The sequence below is a fragment of the Panulirus ornatus genome, chromosome 11 (assembly GCF_036320965.1).
Source record: "Panulirus ornatus isolate Po-2019 chromosome 11, ASM3632096v1, whole genome shotgun sequence".
Taxonomy (NCBI): Eukaryota; Metazoa; Arthropoda; class Malacostraca; order Decapoda; family Palinuridae; genus Panulirus; species Panulirus ornatus.
Window position 1 is genome coordinate 11401715 of NC_092234.1, and position 19046 is coordinate 11420760.

At 39.6% G+C, this 19046-nt stretch overlaps 1 protein-coding gene across 3 annotated transcripts in view; it reads left to right on the top strand.

The window, feature by feature from the left end:
- The window catches only part of LOC139751277 (uncharacterized), a 137626-nt gene that overhangs the window by 26792 nt on the left and 91788 nt on the right, over positions 1–19046 (top strand). For all 3 annotated transcript variants that reach the window (XM_071666588.1, XM_071666589.1, XM_071666590.1), the window contains exons 7-11: positions 162–438; positions 4700–4858; positions 9844–9955; positions 11990–12354; positions 16817–17007. In XM_071666588.1, the coding sequence (XP_071522689.1) occupies positions 162–438; positions 4700–4858; positions 9844–9955; positions 11990–12354; positions 16817–17007 (1104 nt within the window). The remainder of the gene's footprint in view (positions 1–161; positions 439–4699; positions 4859–9843; positions 9956–11989; positions 12355–16816; positions 17008–19046) is intronic.

Sequence of the window (19046 nt, forward strand, 5' to 3'; positions counted from 1 at the left end):
GAGGATGTGTCAAAATTGGAAGGAACAAAGAGAAGTAGAAAACCAAAGTGGAGATGGAAGGATGTAGTGAAAAAGATTGATTGCCATACCATATAGTACATCTGTGTGTAGTGGAAACTGCAGATTTATGCAGATTTACTCAAGGTGATGCATATTTACAGGTAGTATTTGATGATCAGCCTCTTACGACTTTAGAATGTGAAGAAGTTGGAGCCAGCGCTGTGCCAGCAGGATCTTCATACCCAGCAGAACTTCTGTCATTGCTCTCTTCTCTCTCCTCTCTCTGTTCTCCTGTGGATCCATTACATACTGCACCTCATTCACTCTCACAACCAGTGAGTTCTACCCAAGAGATAGATCTGATACAGTCATGTTCCTGTGATTCACAGCCAGCAAGTTTGGGATGTGAGCCAATTCCTACATCAGTCAAAAGTTCAGGTGTGTGTGTCATATGTTGTAATATTGGTTTTAGAATAGTATGACAGACTTACAGTAAAGGTTTTGATAATGCCTGTGGACAGAGGTCCATGACTTCCAGAATAAGCCCCTGTGTATAGGAAGGGTCAAAACACAATTTTGCCTTCCAAAAATATTATGTCATCTAGGATTTCACCTTGTTTGATCACCATAACTAACTGGTTAGTGTTTAATCAAAGATACCCAGTAACTATGCAACAACCATCTTTATCCAATGACATCCTTGGCATGGACTTAAGGTGGCACTTCCTGTCTACCAGCCCATATTACTAATATTTCAATTTTTTGCATTTCTGTTGATGTTGACCTAGCTTTTATCAGCCTGGTCTTTTCATTTTGCGACTTTCACTCCTGGCCTTCAGAGTTGGTGGATCTTCATAATTTTCTTTTGATTGTGTTTGATTTATTTTCATACTTGTACTCTGTTACCCATGTTTTTAAGGTGTACCAAGGAACAGGCAAAGAATAGCCTCTTTTTCTGAAGTGAAAGAATCAAGGCAAGTGGTTTGGGGAAATGCAAAGAGGTGGTAAAGGCCTTATGTATGATGAAATGTGGCAAAGCAGCTGGAATGGATGGCATTGCCATTGACTTTCTCAAGAAAGTGGGTGACTTTACTGTTGCTAAGAAGTGGTACTGGAGTTGACTAGATATGGAGATTCTAATGTCGAGGCCACCCCCTTGAGGGAGTTATGGGTGGAAATAGGCATCAGAGATGTAGATACATATAGCCTCTTTTTCTCACATCCACTTTTAAGCTGTCATGTATAATGTAATATACATGACATGTTTGGAGATACAAATTGTAAGTGCTTTGATCTGTTTTCAGTGATTGATGGGCTAGTTAAGCAAATTATTTTCTTAAAGTACCTGATATGGCTTAGGCAAAAAGATGAAAGCTATAAATGAAGAGTGGGGGAAGGACCAATTTAAGCTCTTGTGGTTTTTGCAAACCCAAACTTTGAAAGTGAAAATGTTACAGGGAAAGATGAAAGAAGTATGAGAATAGCACTACCTAACTTTTGAAGGAAAGGAGGCATTGTAGTGGCCAGTCCTTAAATAGCAAGTATTCATGCAATAACCATAGGAAGAGGCAGCCTCTCATGGGTCCTGGTGTTAGTGACTGGGACACAGAGTAAAGGCAAAATACTATTTGTAGAACAGAGAAAGAGTAGTAGCATCATGGCAGAGGGATGGGGATGGCTGGATGAGGCAATAGCAGGCAAGCCATTAAGGTAGAATGTTTTTTATTTTAGTTAAAAGAGAGTAGCAAGAACAGCCACCCCAGAAATTAGAGTGGCTAACTAATGAATCCCTGTAAACAAGAGAGGCATATTTAGAAAATGTTGCTTTAACCTAGTTTTGAATAATAAAAGGGGGGCTATTTTTAAGAAATCCAATTGAAAATACAGCATTAGAAACAAATGAATAATGGCCTTATTTTCACACAACCAGTATATCATGTGGCCTCATTTTCAGCAACCAATATATCATATATGCACACTTATTTGATATAGCAAAACCACAGATCATCATTCACAGCCAAGCCTCACATCCTAGGCCTTTGTTTATATTCACTCTTCAGATGCACCCCTTCATTTTTTTCTTTTCTCCAGTTGGGTTGGTAAGGAAGGGGTTGGACATGGGAAGCTAAAAATGAGAGACAGAAGATAGTTTATTGCTTGTATAGCTGCATGATGTAAGTTTAATTGGAGTATGTGCATTATTTGCTGGATGTGTATCATTAATAATTTATTTGTATACCCAAAGCAGAATAGATGTGATTACTACTTGTGTGTTATGGGGAAAGAATTTTACACTTGTGTCACCATCTCCTAACATAGTATATATGTTCCATGTCATTACTCCTACGTTTACACACACACACACACACACACACACACACACACACACACACACACACACACACTAGCCTAAGTGAGGTACACATTTATTGACCAGCCCTGAGGGTGAGATGTAGACCAACTTCCATGAGAAGGACTCAATACATGTGGGTCTGACCCAAGATTACAGCACAGTGTCATTCAACATGGTAATCAGTCTCCTCTGTGGTACAGCATCAGATGGTTTTAGCAGTCAAGATGCACACAATCTACTGAGCTTTCCATTTTGTCTGAGACAGAGCTCACTTTCTCATAGAAATCTAATATGTTTATTGTCCATGACCTTTATCTATATAGCCATCTATTTCTCTGATGCCTGTTCCCACCTGGAACTCATTCAAAGGTGTGGCCACAGCAATTGATTCTCCATAACTAGTGAACTTCAGTGCCATTTCATAGCCATCAGTGCCTCATTCTTACTAGGCCACTGGAAGAGGGCAACTCTAGAGCAGTGTTTGCAGAGGCTCTTACCTAGTGTTTCTTCTGATTACTACCTGATGCTCCTTGCTCATGTTCGTACATACTTCTATTACCTAAGCTCCTGCCTAAATGTTCCTACATACTTCTGCCTAAATGTTCCTACCTACTGCTTATATCTATTGCTCCTAACATTTTGCCAAAAGGCAGGGCTAGCACATAGTGCTCATAGCAGAAAAATCTCGAGTTGTTAAGAATGAGCTGTGTGAGTTAAGTGTTTTCAAGTGTTATGTATAACAAGGAGAGATTATATGCTTGTGGACAGAGTGCCAGCAGTCCATGAAAGGAAGGACAGCTTCCTGGGTCAGAGGAGGGCCACTTATCAACACTAAAGTGCTGCTTCACTATGCAGACACCACTGATCCTGCTGATACCCACGCAGGTAGTACTGGTAATATACCTCCCTGTTCTTTGGCTACCTACCAGCTGCTACTTACATGACCTCATTTTCCTGAAACCATATTGTTACCTATCACATAGGTAATTTCTCGTAAAGTAGAAAGTTGCTCATTTATGAGTGATGCCATGCATGCTGGGCTCATGGGTGCCAGGGGAAAAGTGGAATGAGTTGTACGTACGTACATCAAGATATGAGCAAATGAACTAGTTTTATTTACTTCAGTGTCTGTGAAGAGTGGAATTTGATTTCTACGAAAAAGGTCAAGCTATTTGTTTACTAGAACTAAGTTGAAACCTTTACATCGTTTCTTCATTGTAATCCCTTTCATCTAGCTATCTTATAAATGTTATGAGTGATTGAAGATTACTAGGTAGTAGACACAAATTAGTCTTTTCCAATGATGTTATGTAGTAGGAAGGATTGCTGTTTGGTTATTAGGTTTCTGTTAATTGACATTAGTCAACTTCATAGATATTATGGTTGATTCCTGGTGGTCAAACTTTATGTATTGGGGTACAGCATGGCACTGGCCTCCCTGTGAACAAATGTGCTCTCTGATGTTCATAGGCCTTTGCCTTTTTTTTTTTTTTTTTTTTGCTTCACATGATCACAAATTTCTATAAATTCTGTGATATTGAGTTTATTGTATCATTTCTCTTGTATGTTTGCTTGTATGTAGGAGTTCCACACAAGTAAGAAGACGTATTTGAATTTATGTGACTGTTTTCATCCTGTGACTTATCTCATGCATACATTAAATACCTTAGAGGGTTCTTTCTCATCAAGATAAGGAATTTGTTTTTGCTAAGCCTATGTATGACCAGTGAAACATAAAATGAGAACATGTTGTGGTAGATATATCCATTACCTTCATGTAAGATTTTAGTGGATATTCTTCATCATTACAGTTTGTTGATTGGAGGAATTTTTGATGTCTTCTGGAACTTTATTTCTTAACATGAATATTCATTATTATTTATGTGACGTCCAAAATTAGCACCTGTAAAATTTCTCATAGATATTAATCTTAATTTTCTTCATTTGTATGATAGTTTTAGTTTGAAGTAGTCAGTAAACATTCAGGTAAGTTGCTCAGCATTAGTACAGTGAGTTGTGAACCTAAAAAGATGTTAGAAAAAATTGATGGAAGTTAGGCATGAAAGATGACAGATGACATGTTGAATAGTGGAGTAAGAATAGGCACATGGGAATTAGTTTTGGCTGAGATACAATAATGAGGCTGGAAGTGTGGTAGAAAATAGTTTGATCAGGAAGTTTGGATGTTGAAATACTTGAAAATATTTAATTTTTGCCTTAAAAGAAAATGGGGAAGGGTGTCAACCAATTCTAACAAATGTTTTCATATTCGTATTCTTAACTAATATTTTATGCTCATCAGCATTCTTTACATGATTGGTGAATCCCAACATTCTCACTAACCAGGCAATGGACAACCTCGTAGAAAGTCTAAGAAGAAGCGCACTCGACATATAGCAATTGAAGATCCCGATTGCATGGATGTTGAGAGTGACAGTGTACAAGTGGCAGACATTGATGTGCTGGAGAGAATGGATGTTTCACACACAGTGTCATTGCTGGATGGTAAGTCCCAAAGTTATAATAGAATTAGTTAATTTTTGCAGTTAATAAGAAAATAATTTTTGAAGTACTGTGAAAGAATACTGCAAAATACTGTAATACAGCTGATAGGAAAAAGAACTTTGGTTTTGCTAGAGCTTTGGCCAAAATGTTGTTGAGAAAGTGAATGCATCCTGGTTTTATGGGTTAAAGTTTGTTACAGAAGACAGAAAATACTTTCTGTGATGAGGCACTAATTAAGGATATATCTGAGGTCAAGCTAATAGAATAATAAATGGTATTCTTTAAGAGAATCTTTTACCTCTGTAGTTTGAACATTCAAATTTGTGCCCCTTGTTTTTACACAGTGGCACATATATGCATTTTGCCAATCCTCAGACACCTCACTATGATCAATACATGCATTGAAAATACTAATTAATTAGTCAGAAATGCATTCACCTCATTTTTAAGAAATTCATCTGCAATATCATCCACTCCAACCACCTTGCCACATTTCATCTTATGCAAGGCTTTACTCACCTCTTTTCACTTCACCTAACCACTACACATGACTCTCACTTTTCATACCTCCCTGACCCAAACACCCTACATCTACCACCCTTTCACCAAATAACTGTAACAATCCTTCAGAATACTCACTCTGTCTGGTACCACTTCCCATTTGCTCCCTTTACTGATGTTCAAATTTGTTCCGTTTTTCTCGCAGTATTAACCTCCTCCAAAACATTTTTTTATCTGTGAGGTTTGTTGATTCTCACTCGCCCAGCTCTCATTTCCCCTTTTTTCAACCCCTACACCTTCCTACACCCCTACACCTCTCTTTTCTCTTTCACTGGTAACTTTATCATCTCGGCACTTGTCCAGCTCCCAGTATCTGCATGCCACACACTCCTCTCGTGCATACCAGCCCGCTGTACTTCCCTAAACACCTCCCATTACTCACCAGTTCCCCTTACTTTGTTTACTGTCGCCTTTTGCCATTCGAAACTCAATCTCTCCTGGTATTTCTTCACACGTGTCTTTTCCAAGGTCATCCACTTTCAACCTTTTTTTCACTCATATCATTTTCTCTTTTTGAGAACCACGATGAATCTTCACCCTTGCCTCTTTAAGGTAATGATTAAACATCCAGCAGCTGCATATTTACACCCAACTGTTTCTCTTTCACTCACTCTCTTGAGATTCATTTTGTTAAGGAACAGAAAGATTTGTTTTTAGAAGCCAGATTAGCAAACTTCTTTTCCATGGTGCACTTGACTTTATAAAGAACACCTTTGCAGGTATTTGGAGCTGAAATGAAACTGGAGGGAAGTGTTTAGATTTCCAACTGAGTTATCACTTTATTAGTTGCTATTTTATCGTTCTTCTGTTGCTAGGAAGTGTGGGGAAAAAATTCTGCCATCCATATTACCATTAATGTCACAAATGTAAGCTCAGATGTTTGCCATCTGGACTGTACACCTGACTCCATTGTAGATGAAATAGTTCTTGGTAGATATTTTTGTTTGGAACAGAAATAAGAGAGCATGGGGTCAGTGGTGGAGATGGAGTGGACTTGATATGGAATCAACCAAAGCAGTCTTACATAATATGAAGATAATGAGATGTGGCTTTATCAGTGGGAGTGTTTATTATAGATTAATCATGTTCGAAGAGAGAAGGAAAGGTTGAGTTACTTAGGTTTTGGAGTTGTTGATTAAAAACCAGAAAAACTTATTTTTCTTTTTGTGAAGGTGTGCATGAATTACAAATAGCTATTAGATTATGCAAAAATAGATAAATAGAAATTATTATACTTTGTCTCTGTCTCTCGCATTAGCGAGGTAGCGCATGGAAACAGACAAAAGAATGGCCCAACCCACCCACATACACATGTATATACATACATGTCCACACTTGCACGTATACATACCTATACATTTCAATGTATACATATATATACATACATAGACATGTACATATATGCACATGTATATAATTCATACTTGCTGCCTTTATTCATTCCTTTCGCCACTCCGCCATACATGAAATGACACCTCCCTTCCCCCGCACACACGTGAGGTAGCGCTAGGAAAAGACAACGAAGGCCACATTCGTTCACACTCAGTCTCTAGATGTCATGTATAATGCAGCAAAACCACAGCTCCTTTTCCATATCCAGGCCCCACAAAACTTTCCATGGTTTACCCCAAACACTTCACATGCCCTGGTTCAATCCATTGACAGCACGTCGACCCTGGTATACCACATTGTTCCAATTCACTCTATTCCTTGCATGCCTTTCACTCTCCTGTATGTTCAGGCCCCAATCACTCAATATGTTTTTCACTCCATCCTTCCACCTCCAGTTTGGTGTCCCACTTCTCCTCATTCCCTCCACCTCTGGCACATATATCCTCTTTGTCAAACTTTCCTCACTCATTCTCTCTATGTGACCAAACTATTTCAATACACCCTCTTCTGCTTTCTCAACCACACTCTTTTTATTACCACACATCTCTCTTACCCTTTCATTACTTACTTGATCAAACCACCTCACGCCACATATTGTCCTCAAACATCTCATTTCCAACACATCCACCCTCCTCCAAACAATCCTGTCTATAGCCCACGCCTCACATCCATATAACATTGTTGGAACCACTATTACTTCAAACATACCCATTTTTGCTTCCCAAGATAATGTTCTCTCCTTCTACATATTCTTCATTGCTCCCAGAACTTTCACTCCCTCCCCCACCCTGTGACTCACTTCCGCTTCCATGGTTCCATCTGCTGCCAAATCAATTTTTTTTATATACATATTCCCCATTTCCTGCATTAGTGAGGTACCGTCAGGAACAGAGGACTGGGTTATATTTTATATTAACTTTGTTTAGTAAAGTAACATTGTCAGAATGTGCCAGATGTCGAGCTCTCTTTAGTGACTGATACTGTGTATATGCTTCTCAAGGGAAGGAAACAGATTTCACAAAGATTTGTGACAGGAGAAGTGAAATACCAAATTGGAGGTGGAAGGATGGAGTGAAAAAGATTTTCAGCGATCAGGGCCTGAACATATGGGAGGGTGAAAGGCATGCAAGGAATAGAGTGAACAGTGTGGTATACCTATACTGGGGCCGACGTGCTGTCAATGGATTGAACCAGGGCATGTGAAGTGTCTGGGATAAACCATGGAAAGTTTTGTGGGGCCTGGATGTTTAAAGGGTGGGGGAGGGGGCGAAAGTTCTGAGTGTTGAAGAATGTGTGGAAGTTGAGAACATTATCTCGGAAAGCAAAAATGGGTATGTTTGAAGGAATAGTGGTTCCAACAATGTTGTATGGTTGCGAGGCATGGGCTCTGGATAGAGTTGTGCGGAGAAAGGTGGATGTGCTGGAAATGAGATGTTTGAGGACAATGTGAGGTGTGAGGTGGTAAGATCGAGTAAGTATTGTAAGGGTAAGAGAGATGTGTGGTAATAGAAATAATGTGGTTGAGAGAGCAGAAGAGGGTGTTTTGAAATGGTTTGGTCACATGGAGAGAATGAGTGAGGAAAGATTGACCAAGAGGATGTATGTGTTAGAAGTGGAAGGAACGAGAAGTGGGAGATCAAATTGGAGGTGGAAAGATGAAGTGAAAAGATTTTGAGTGATCGGGGCCTGAACAGGCGTGCAAGTAGTAGAGTGAATTGGAACGATGTGGTATACCGGGGTCGACGTGCTGTTATTGGATTGAACCAGGGCATGTGAAGCGTCTGGGGTAAACCATGGGAAGTTCTGTGGGGCCTGGGTGTGGAAAGGGAGCTGTGGTTTCGGTGCATTATTACATGACAGCTAGAGACTGAGTGTGAATGAATGTGGCCTTTGTTGTCTTTTCCTAATGCTACCTCGTGCACATGAAGGGGGTGGGGGTTGTTATTTCATGTGTGATGGGGTGGCGATGGGAATGAATAAAGGCAGACAGTATGAACTATGTACATGTGTATATATATATATATGTATATATCTGTGTGTGTATATATATGTATACGTTGAGATATATAGGTATGTATATTTGTGTGTGGACGTGTATGTATATACATGTGTATGTTGGTGGGTTAGGCCATTCTTTCGTCTGTTTCCTTGCGCTACCTCGCTAACGCGGGAGACAGCGACAAAGCCAAATATAATATAAAATATATATATATAGTATCCCTGGGGGTAGGGAAGAAAGAATACTTCCCATGTATTCCCTGCATGTCGTAGAAGGCGACTAAAAGGAGAGGGAGCAGGGTGCTGAAAATCCTCCCCTCTCGTTTATGATTTTTCAAAAGAAGGGACAGAGAAGGGGACCAGGTGAGGGTATTTCCTCAAAGGCTCAGTTCTCTGTTCTTAGCACTACCTTGCTAACATGGGAAATGGTGAATAGTATGAAAAGAAAATTTATTACAAGTTAAAGAGAATTACAGAATACATTATATCACTTTTGAACAATCAGGAGATGATTTAGATTTGTAAAGGTTTCATGAATAGGCTGTAAATGAATGCTTTTCATAAACATGTGTATATGTTTATTTTAGTACTGAAATAGAAATATGTTTGCAAAAATGTGGTATTAATTTCAGCTTTTGTCACAAGAGAAATATGTTTTGCTCATTGTAACTATTCACTATTTTATATTAGTGCTTTCACTTTTTGTCATGTGTTTTTCAGACATTTTCATGCCGCTAGAGTGTCCTTTTTCTTGTGCAGTATTGGTTATATGAATACATGTAGGGGAGAAAGAATACTTCCCACGTATTCTCTGCGTGTCGTAGAAGGCGACTAAAAGGGGAAGGAGCGGGGGGGCTGGAAATCCCCCCCTCTCATTTTCAGTTTTCCAAAAGAAGGAATAGAGAAGGGGGCCAAGTGAGGATATTCCCTCTAGGGCTCATTCCTCTGTTCTTAATGCTACCTCGCTAATGTGGGAAATGGCGAATATGTATGAAAAAAATTGCCTTGACTGATAAAATTGCCTTTATTTGTAGATGTACAGAATCCACCTTCACCCAGCTTAGCTGATGCACCAACAGTCCACAGTAGCAGCTCAGACGCTGATGCTCAGACTTTGGGTTCCTTCACAGTGAAGACTGATATGAGGTAAGATACATTTATGATTTTACTTTTTGAAGGTTTGCAATGTGCAAAACACAAGAGAACAAATGGGAACATCTGTGAAGGAGCAAATGGGAAAGTGGTAACAGATAGTGGTGAAATGAGGAGGAGATGGAGTAAGGGCTGTTGAATATGTACGATTATAGGGCGGGAGATGTAGGGTGTTTGGTTAGGGGTTGTATGTAAAATGAGAGGATCTTGGAGAGTGATTTGGTGAAGAGAGAAGAGGTGATGAAAGCCTTACATAAAATGAAATGAGGCAAGGCTGCTGGAATGTATGGTATTGCAGTTGAATTTCTTAAGAAAGAGGGTGAATGTGTTGTTGATTGGTTGGTTAGGATTTTCAGCGTATGCATGTATCATGGTGAGGTGCCTGAGGATTGGCAGAATGCATATATAGTGCCATTGTATAAAGGCAAAGGGGATAAACAGGAGTATTCAGACTACAGAGGTATGAGTTTGTTAAGTGTACTTGGTAAGGTGTATGGGAAAGTAGTGGTTTAGAGTGTGATAGCATGCACAGAGCATCAGAGTGGGGAGGAACATTGTGCTTCAGTAGTGGAAGATGATTTGTGGATCACTTGTTTTCAATAAAGATTTGATTAATGATAGGATAGGCTTTAAAGTTGAAAAAACAGAAATATAAGAAAAGTGGTCCTTGGCACGCTTAGCTACCTAGGTCAACCCCCACCTTGTAACCTGCCTTAACCACTCTCCCTTTTACAGTTATTGTCAGTCAGGTCAATGTGTTGTCTAGTTTGGTAGATGCTGGATGATACTTCTATTGTGATGTTGAGATCTAAATAACTTTTATAAGTATTGGAACCTAATGAGGTGGATTGTCCCCAGGAAATATGTTGTGCTGAAGTGGAAGGATGGAGTGAAAAAGATTTTGAGTGATTGGGGCCTGAGCATACAGGAGGATGAGAGGAGTGCAAAGAATAGAGGGAATTGGAACAGTGTGGTATGCTAGGGTCGATATACTGTCAATGGACTGAACCTAGGCAAGTGAAGCGCCTGAGGTAAACCATGGAAAGTTTTGTGGGGCCTGGATGTGGAAAGGGAGCTATGGTTTTGGTGCATTACACATGACAGCTAGAGACTGAGTGTGAATAAATGTGGCCTTTGTTGTCTTTTCCTAGTGCTACCTTGCATGCGTGGGGGGGAGGGGGGGGTGTCATTTCATGTGTGGTGGGGTGGCAAAGAGAATATATGTGTGGGCAAAGAAAGGGTAGTGAGAGGTAGGAGGATGAAGTAAAGTAACTTGTGAAAGAGAAAAGAGTGGATGTACAGTTGTTACTTAAGGAAAGGAATGCAAATGATTGGGAGATATACAGAAGATGGCACGTGGCTGTAAAAGAGGGTAAGCAATACCATATTATTACATGTAAATATGACTGGATATCATCTGAATGCCTTGTGATGATTTGGAGTGAAACCTTCCCTATGTGTTGGTGGGTTACCTCATAGGTGTCAGGTTGTGAGACAGACGAGACATATCATCAGTTAGACCACAGAAAATGTGGTTTGGGATAGGGCGACTTTTAAGCCTGTCGTGGCATGATGATTTTAGTCTCTGGTTAACAGTCATATATTATTAGGTTCAGTTGAGGGCATATATTGGCAAAATAGTTTACATACATGTTTACCAAACAGGTATACTTTCATACAACACACATACATGTACGTATTACACATAATGCCAAGGAACAAGGCAGAAAGAAGACTGCCTATGTATCCCTTGCATGTTGAAGAAGGGAACTAAATGGGGCCAGAGCCTATGGTAGAGAAATAAGTTTTCATCCTGTAGAGCATACATATTTACCTTTAGTCTATAGTTATGTTGGGAATAATTAGTGTGTATAATAAGTAAAGCAAAATGTTAACATCCTAGATTTTTATTATTTTCTAGTATTACTATGTATTTGAGAGATAAAAGATTTTTAAGCAGTTTTGATTGTGTGCTATGAAAGTACATTATTGTAGAAAAATGTTTCTAATATCAACATTTTTATTCAGAACTCTTGCTACAGAGCAGAATGACAGACTGCTTGAAGAAATTCTTGAATCAAAGTCTCAGTCAGGGACACCAGGAGCTCAAAGCAAGATACCTGACACAGTCTCCTCGGACACAAATGAAATTGTTGGTCATAACATGATGTTAGACACCAAGAAGGAAAATTTAGTTGCAAATATTCCTTCAGATCAGAATGATAAGGAAAGTACTCCTGAAGAAAACCCCTCTATTAGTGACATAACTGATGCAAAGATTAGCAACGAACCAAGTACAGAATCCAGCATGGAGTCTAATTTTTATAAAGGGAGTTCAAACTTTTCTCGGAGATCATCAGCAGATGTATCACCAACACACAGTGATAGTGAAGGTTTGTTTAACTGTCAGTTGTATAGATTTAGAAATGTTCAGTCATTAATGAGTTTCTTTTCTCCATGTTCTTTACTGTTTCTCATGTATCTTTTCTCTGTGTTCTTTACTGTTTATGTAGAAGCAAAGCACAATGGCTTCATTTGTGCACATCAACTCCCTAAATATCATGTATAATACACTGAAATCAGAACTCCAATATCCCTTGCCAACATTCATATTCCATTCTGTAGTTTTCCATGATTGATTCATATGCCATGGTCAGGTCGCTGACAGCCTGTGACCTTCAGTATACCACATTACTCCAATTCACTCCAACCTTTGCAAACCTCACTTAATCCTTCATGTTCTGACCCCAATCGCTCAGAGGATCTTTCACTCCAATCTTGCACCTTCATCTTGCTTTCCTTTTACCACTGACATATATACCCTACCAGTAATCCTCTTCTCACTCATCCTTTCTTTATGCCAAAACTTTTTCATCATGTCCTCTTCACCTTCCTCATACATACTCTCCTAACTGCCATACCTCTCACATACCCTATTATTTTTTGTTCAGTCATCCGTCCTCACGTCACATTCTTTCACCCACCTGCATGTTTAGGCCCCAGCTGCTCAAAATCTTTTTTACTCTACCCTTCCATCTTCAATTTTGTCTCCCTGTTCTCCTTCTTCCCTCCACTTTTGACACAAATATCCTTAGTGTCAACCTTTCTTCACTCATTCTCTCCATATGTCTAAATCATATCAGCACACCCTCTTCAGCTGTCTCAACGACTCTTTTATTACTGCACATCTCTCTCATCCTTTTATTTCTTACTCGATCAAACCACCTCACACCAATTACTGCCCACAAACATTTTATTTCCAACACATCTACCCTTTGCACAGCCTTATGTATAGCCCATGCCTCGCTTCAAGATGATATTGTTGGAACTGCTATCCCTTCAAACATATACTGAACACTTGTTCTTCTAATTACCCATTTGGTTATCTACCAGTCTTATTCCTGTAATTTTTTTCTGTTTTCTGTTAACATAATTCTTGATATTTAAGAAAAAAACACTTTACATTAATATTGAAATTGCTGAATATGTGGGTAGGAAGAACATTTTGTATATTTTAAGTGGTAAAATGGAGATCAGCCTCCATCTTCACAAATGATGGCATCCTGAGATGCAGTGCCATCTTTGAAATAAACAGCAGCGAAAAGGCTTTCCTGATAGATTCACTTTTTTAGTAGGGCACAGATGCTACTCTCATTAGTGCCATAATAGCGAGCAACAGCTGAAGTGCAAGACTTATGCTTTAGTTCATGAAATATCTTGAAGGGGCTCCTTTGTAGTAGGAGTGCTTGCTGTATGCTTAGGCATAGTGATGACTGGTTCAAGTAGGCATAGGTGTAGAAATGTACAAGTGGCAGATGATACGTCATTACTCCTCAAATGCTACCAGAGAACTGTTGTGATGGGCAGCTTGACTTGCACAAAATTGGCAGCTTGCTGCACACAGCCAGTTGGGTTCATGTTTTACCAAAACAGTTCATGATATAATGAAAAAATGGGAGCACCTATGCTTTATCAGAATCATTATACTGCACAGTATTATTACCCTATTGTGTTGTATTGATGCCTCAATTTCTGGCATCCAGTATTAGGTAAAGTTAGGGATTTATTATGACACCTTAGTGGTACCCAGTAGGAGTTAAGGATTTGTTATGACACCAGAGTGATGTCCAATATGCATGAAATTGTTAATGACCATATGAAATATATTTTGTTTCATCATTTTTTATTTTTTATTATACTTAATCACTGTCTCCCGTGTCAGCGAGGTAGCACAAGAAAACAGACGAAAGAGTGGCCCATCCCACCCACATACACATGTATATACATAAACGCCCCCACGCACATATACATACCTATACATTTCAACATATATGTACACAGACATATACATATATACACATGTACATCATATTCATACTTGCTGCCTTCATCCATTCTCGTCACCACCCAGCCACATGTGAAATAGCATCTCCCCCATCCTACGCGCACAAGCAAGGTAGCACTAGGAAGCGCTAGGAAAAGACAAAAAAGGCCACATTTGTTTACACTCAGCCTCTAGCTGTCATGTGTAATGCACCGAAACCATAGCTCCCTTTCCACATCCAAGCCCTACAAAACTTCCCATGGTTTACCCCAGATGCTTCACATGCCCTGGTTCAATCCATTGACTGCTCGTCGACCCTGGTATACCACATCATTCCAATTCACCCTCCTATATGTTCAGGCAACATTTCTATCAACCCTATCATATGCCTTCTCCAGATCCATAAATGCTACATACAAAATCTCGTGCTTTTCTAATTATTTCTCACATACATTCTTCAGAGCAAACACCTGAACTGCACATCCTCTACCACTTCTGAAACTACACTGCTCTTCCCCAATCAGATGCTCTGTACATGCCTTTACCCTCTCAATCACTACCTTCCTGTGTAATTTCCCAGGAATACTTAACAAACTTATACCTCTGTAATTTGAACACTCATCTTTATCCCCTTTTCCTTTGTACAATGGCTCTATGCATGTATTCTACCAATCCTGAGGCACTTCACCATGAACCATACATACACTGAATATCCTTACCAACCAATCAACAACACAGTCACCCCCTTTTTTAATAAATTCCACTGCAGTACCATCCAAACCTGCCGCCTTGCCGGCTTTCATATTCTGCAAAGCTTCCACTACCTCTTCTGTTTACCAAACCATTCTCCCTGACCCTCTCACTTCGCACACCACCTCGACCAAAACACCCTTTATCCGCCACTCTATTATCAGACATGTTCAACAAACATTCAGAATACTCACTCCATCTCCTCCTCACTTCACCGCTACTTGTTATTACCTCCCCATTAGCCCCCTTCACCGATGTTCCATTTGTTCTCTTGTCTTACACACTTTATTTACCTCCTTCCAAAACATCTTTTTATTCTCCCTAAAATTTAATGATACTCTCTCACCCCAACTCTCATTCACCCTCTTTTTCACCTCTTGCACCTTTCTCTTGACCTCTTGCCTCTTTCTTTTATACATCTCCCAGTCATTTGCTCTACTTCCCAGCAAAAATTGTCCAAATGCCTCTCTCTTCTCTTTCATTAGCAATCTTACTTCTTCATCCCACCACTCACTACCCTTTCTAATCTGCCCACCTCCCACCTTTCTCATGCTACTATCATCTTTTGTGCAAGCCATCGCTGCTTCCCTAGATACACCCCATTCCTCCCCCACTCCCCTTACGTCATTTGCTTTCACCTTTTCCCATTCTGCTCTCAATCTCTCCTGGTACTTCCTCACACAAGTCTTCTTTTCAAGCTCACTTACTCTCACCACTTTCTTCATCCCAGCATTCTCTCTTCTTTTCTGAAAACCTCTACAAATCTTCACCTTCGCCTCCACAACATGGTGATCAGACATCCCTCCAGTTGCCCCTCTTAGCCTTTTTACATCCAAAAGTATCTCTTTCACGCGCCCATCGATTAACACGTAATCCAATAACGATCTATGGCAATCTCCCCTACTTAGATACATATACTTGTGTATATCTCTCTTTTTAAACCAGGTATTCGCAGTCAACAGTCCTTTTTCAGCACACAAATCTACAAGCTCTTCACCATTTCCATTTACAACACTTAACACCCCATGTACACCAATTATACCCACAACTGCCGCATTACTCACCTTTGCATTCAAATCACCCATTACTATAACCCGGTCTCGTACATCAAAGCTGCTAACACACTCACTCAGCTGCTCCCATGTGCATGCGCATGTGTTATTCATGTTTTTGGAGGAGATACATATTTTCTGATTTTTCCTACTTTTGTAGCTTGTAAATTGATATTGACCAGAATTTTTTTTTCCATAATTACCAATGATTTGGAAATCACACTTGGTTTTTGTCCAGTGTCTGATTAGTAGGGTAATTAAGACCTTCAGTGTTCTGTAATGGAAATCAGTATTCCATAGATACAGTTAATATCTTAATTAGCTCTTCCCTCCAAGAAATGGAGAGACTTGTGGAAGAGTGAATTGCTAGGAACTAACTTATCCCTCATGCTCATTATGTCTTGCATTTAAAATGCTTTCTCTCCTTTAAACCACATTAGTGTTTATTACAGGTGGTATGGGAGAGACTGCTCAAACATCAAGCTTGTGATTTAGCACTTTAGCAGTAAAGTGCTGTATAGGGATCTCTTTATGGTTATCGTAGTTGATTTTAGCCATCCCCTCCTCCATTCATTCTCATTGATAGTACATTCCATTGGGACTAGCCTGAAGGAACATGGATTGAAGTTTAAGTCACACAGTTCCATTATACCAAAAAAGTTTTTCATCAGGACTCGTTATCTTTTATTCATTTGGTTTGTAAAGTGTTCATCTTTATATTTGCTACAGATGAGAAGGATGATTTACACCGTGTCCTTGCTCAAAGAGAAATAGAAGAGCAAGTTGTGACAGATACAACATTACAAGAAGGAGAAAAAAGAGATGCAGGAAAAGATAAGACTTTGCAGGATGTTATTCTTACCGTCACATCTTCACAGTTTAAGGAGAAACATAGCATCACAACCAGAACTCTTTTTAGGGTATGTGATCATTACTAGTTTATGATTCAGATTATTGTTGTTTTTTCCTTATATTAAAGGGTATCAGTATTTGTGTAATGGAAATGGATGAGGATAGTAGGCCAACTCCAGGGTGTTGGATGGCCCAGCACCTTGCCCTCTGGAGTTGGTGACTCAAGGTCTGCAGTTTGAATTCTCTCAAAAGAAGCATGGGGTCCTTATTGTAAGTGGCATGCCCTCCATTTGTATGGCTGAATGGAATCTGAAAGGAATGAATTGTTAATGTAAGAGGAGAGAAGAATTGTGTGTGGGACAGAGTTTAAAGATGGGGAAACATTTACCTGGAATGAAGTAAGGGCTATGCAGTTTCTCCTTAAACTGGTATGTCTTCCTGGATTTTAGTCTAGTGTCCCATACAAACAATGATGTACCTTTCCTTCATTTTTCCGTATGGATAGTACTGTAGGTGTTTGCCCCTCTGATAAAGCCACTTTTTCTCACTCCTAAATTCCACTCTTAATAACATGGACATCCCCTTACCTGATGCAACCCAGACATCTTATACCTCCTTCCTATAATCTCTCATTATATAGTTCAGATAGTAACTCTGAGGTATAGGATGTTTAACCCTTAAATGGCAGGATTCATCATGTGATAACCCGCATTGCTGACAGTGGGAATTGTCATATGAGTGCCAAATTCCACAGGCATCATTCAGGTTCTCTGCCAATATTCAGATATTTGTATTGCTGCAGAATGTTACCTTGATAACTAAGTGCTTTCTTTTATCTCGTGAAGCTGTTCTGAAGTGTAAGATGTATTTTATTGTAAATGTATCCTATGAAACCAATAACAAAACAGTAACGTCACACCAAAAGTAACACACAAACTAAATGCCATCAGAGCACTAACTAGCACCAGATTTGGACAAGAGAAAGAATCCCCTAACATCCTGTACATAAAATTCACCCACTGTATTGTAAACTCTGCCTCACCTGCCTGGTCCTCCACCTTCTCAAAAGCAGACTTAATAAACCTGAAAGCCTTGCAAAATAGTGCACTCAGAACATCAGTGGCTCTTAAGCATTTACAAACACTCAACACTTTCATGATGAAAGAAAGATCCTCCCAATTCAGTCTTACCTCAATGTGCATTGCAGTGGACTCTCCCACCCTAGACACTATTGCTAACCGCCAACATGCTCTCTGCAACAACACTGGACCCTCCCACCCTAAACACTAACCACCAACATCCTAGTAGAAATAAAAAGCTTACCCCCTCTTCCTCACACTTGAGTAACCACTATAGGCCCAGCCTAGACTTTACACTAGAGCACACAAAACACTGATGTTGGCCTTCACATTATCCTTCCATGAGTTTGATATTCTTACCTGAAAGTTTTTCTGTGTGCCCTTTTCCTTCATGTAGGTATGCTATCATCCTCATAGGGAAACTGTAGAGGAGTGAAAGCACACTTTGAAACCTGATAAACCTTTTCTCTCCAAAGCAGTATCCTGTGATCATTTTTCCGGATTTCTTACCCTGCATAGCCATCCCCATCCTTTTCGAAAAACCTTTCTTGTTACGAACTGTGACCACTTTTGTATTTATACCAGTGATGTGTGAATTCTGAGTTGCCAAATGGATTAGTCCCTGGGAGTGAGCATGTCACTGAGATCATGAGATAATCTCATTGAGAGTATCTGATTGGTTAAAGGGAGGCCCAAAATGAGCAAGCTGCTGCTACTACTTTTTGATTGATAGCAATGGACAGGAAAGGCCAGTGTTTTCTTACTAGTAAAACTTGTGGTTAAAATCTTAACCCAAATTATCTTAGATGCTATTGTATGGAATGTCTTATGCTCTCAGGACACTACTTTGGAGAGATAATAATGTTTTTTGACAGACAGCTTTTCCTTCAAACTTTATTTTTATTCAACCAGTTACCATAATATGATGTTCATTTTACCAAACTCCAACTCTTTCTTCCTGATTTGTGATTACCCAACCTACCAGCCTCACTTATGTATGGCAGCTGTTGTTAATGCACTCTTTAAGT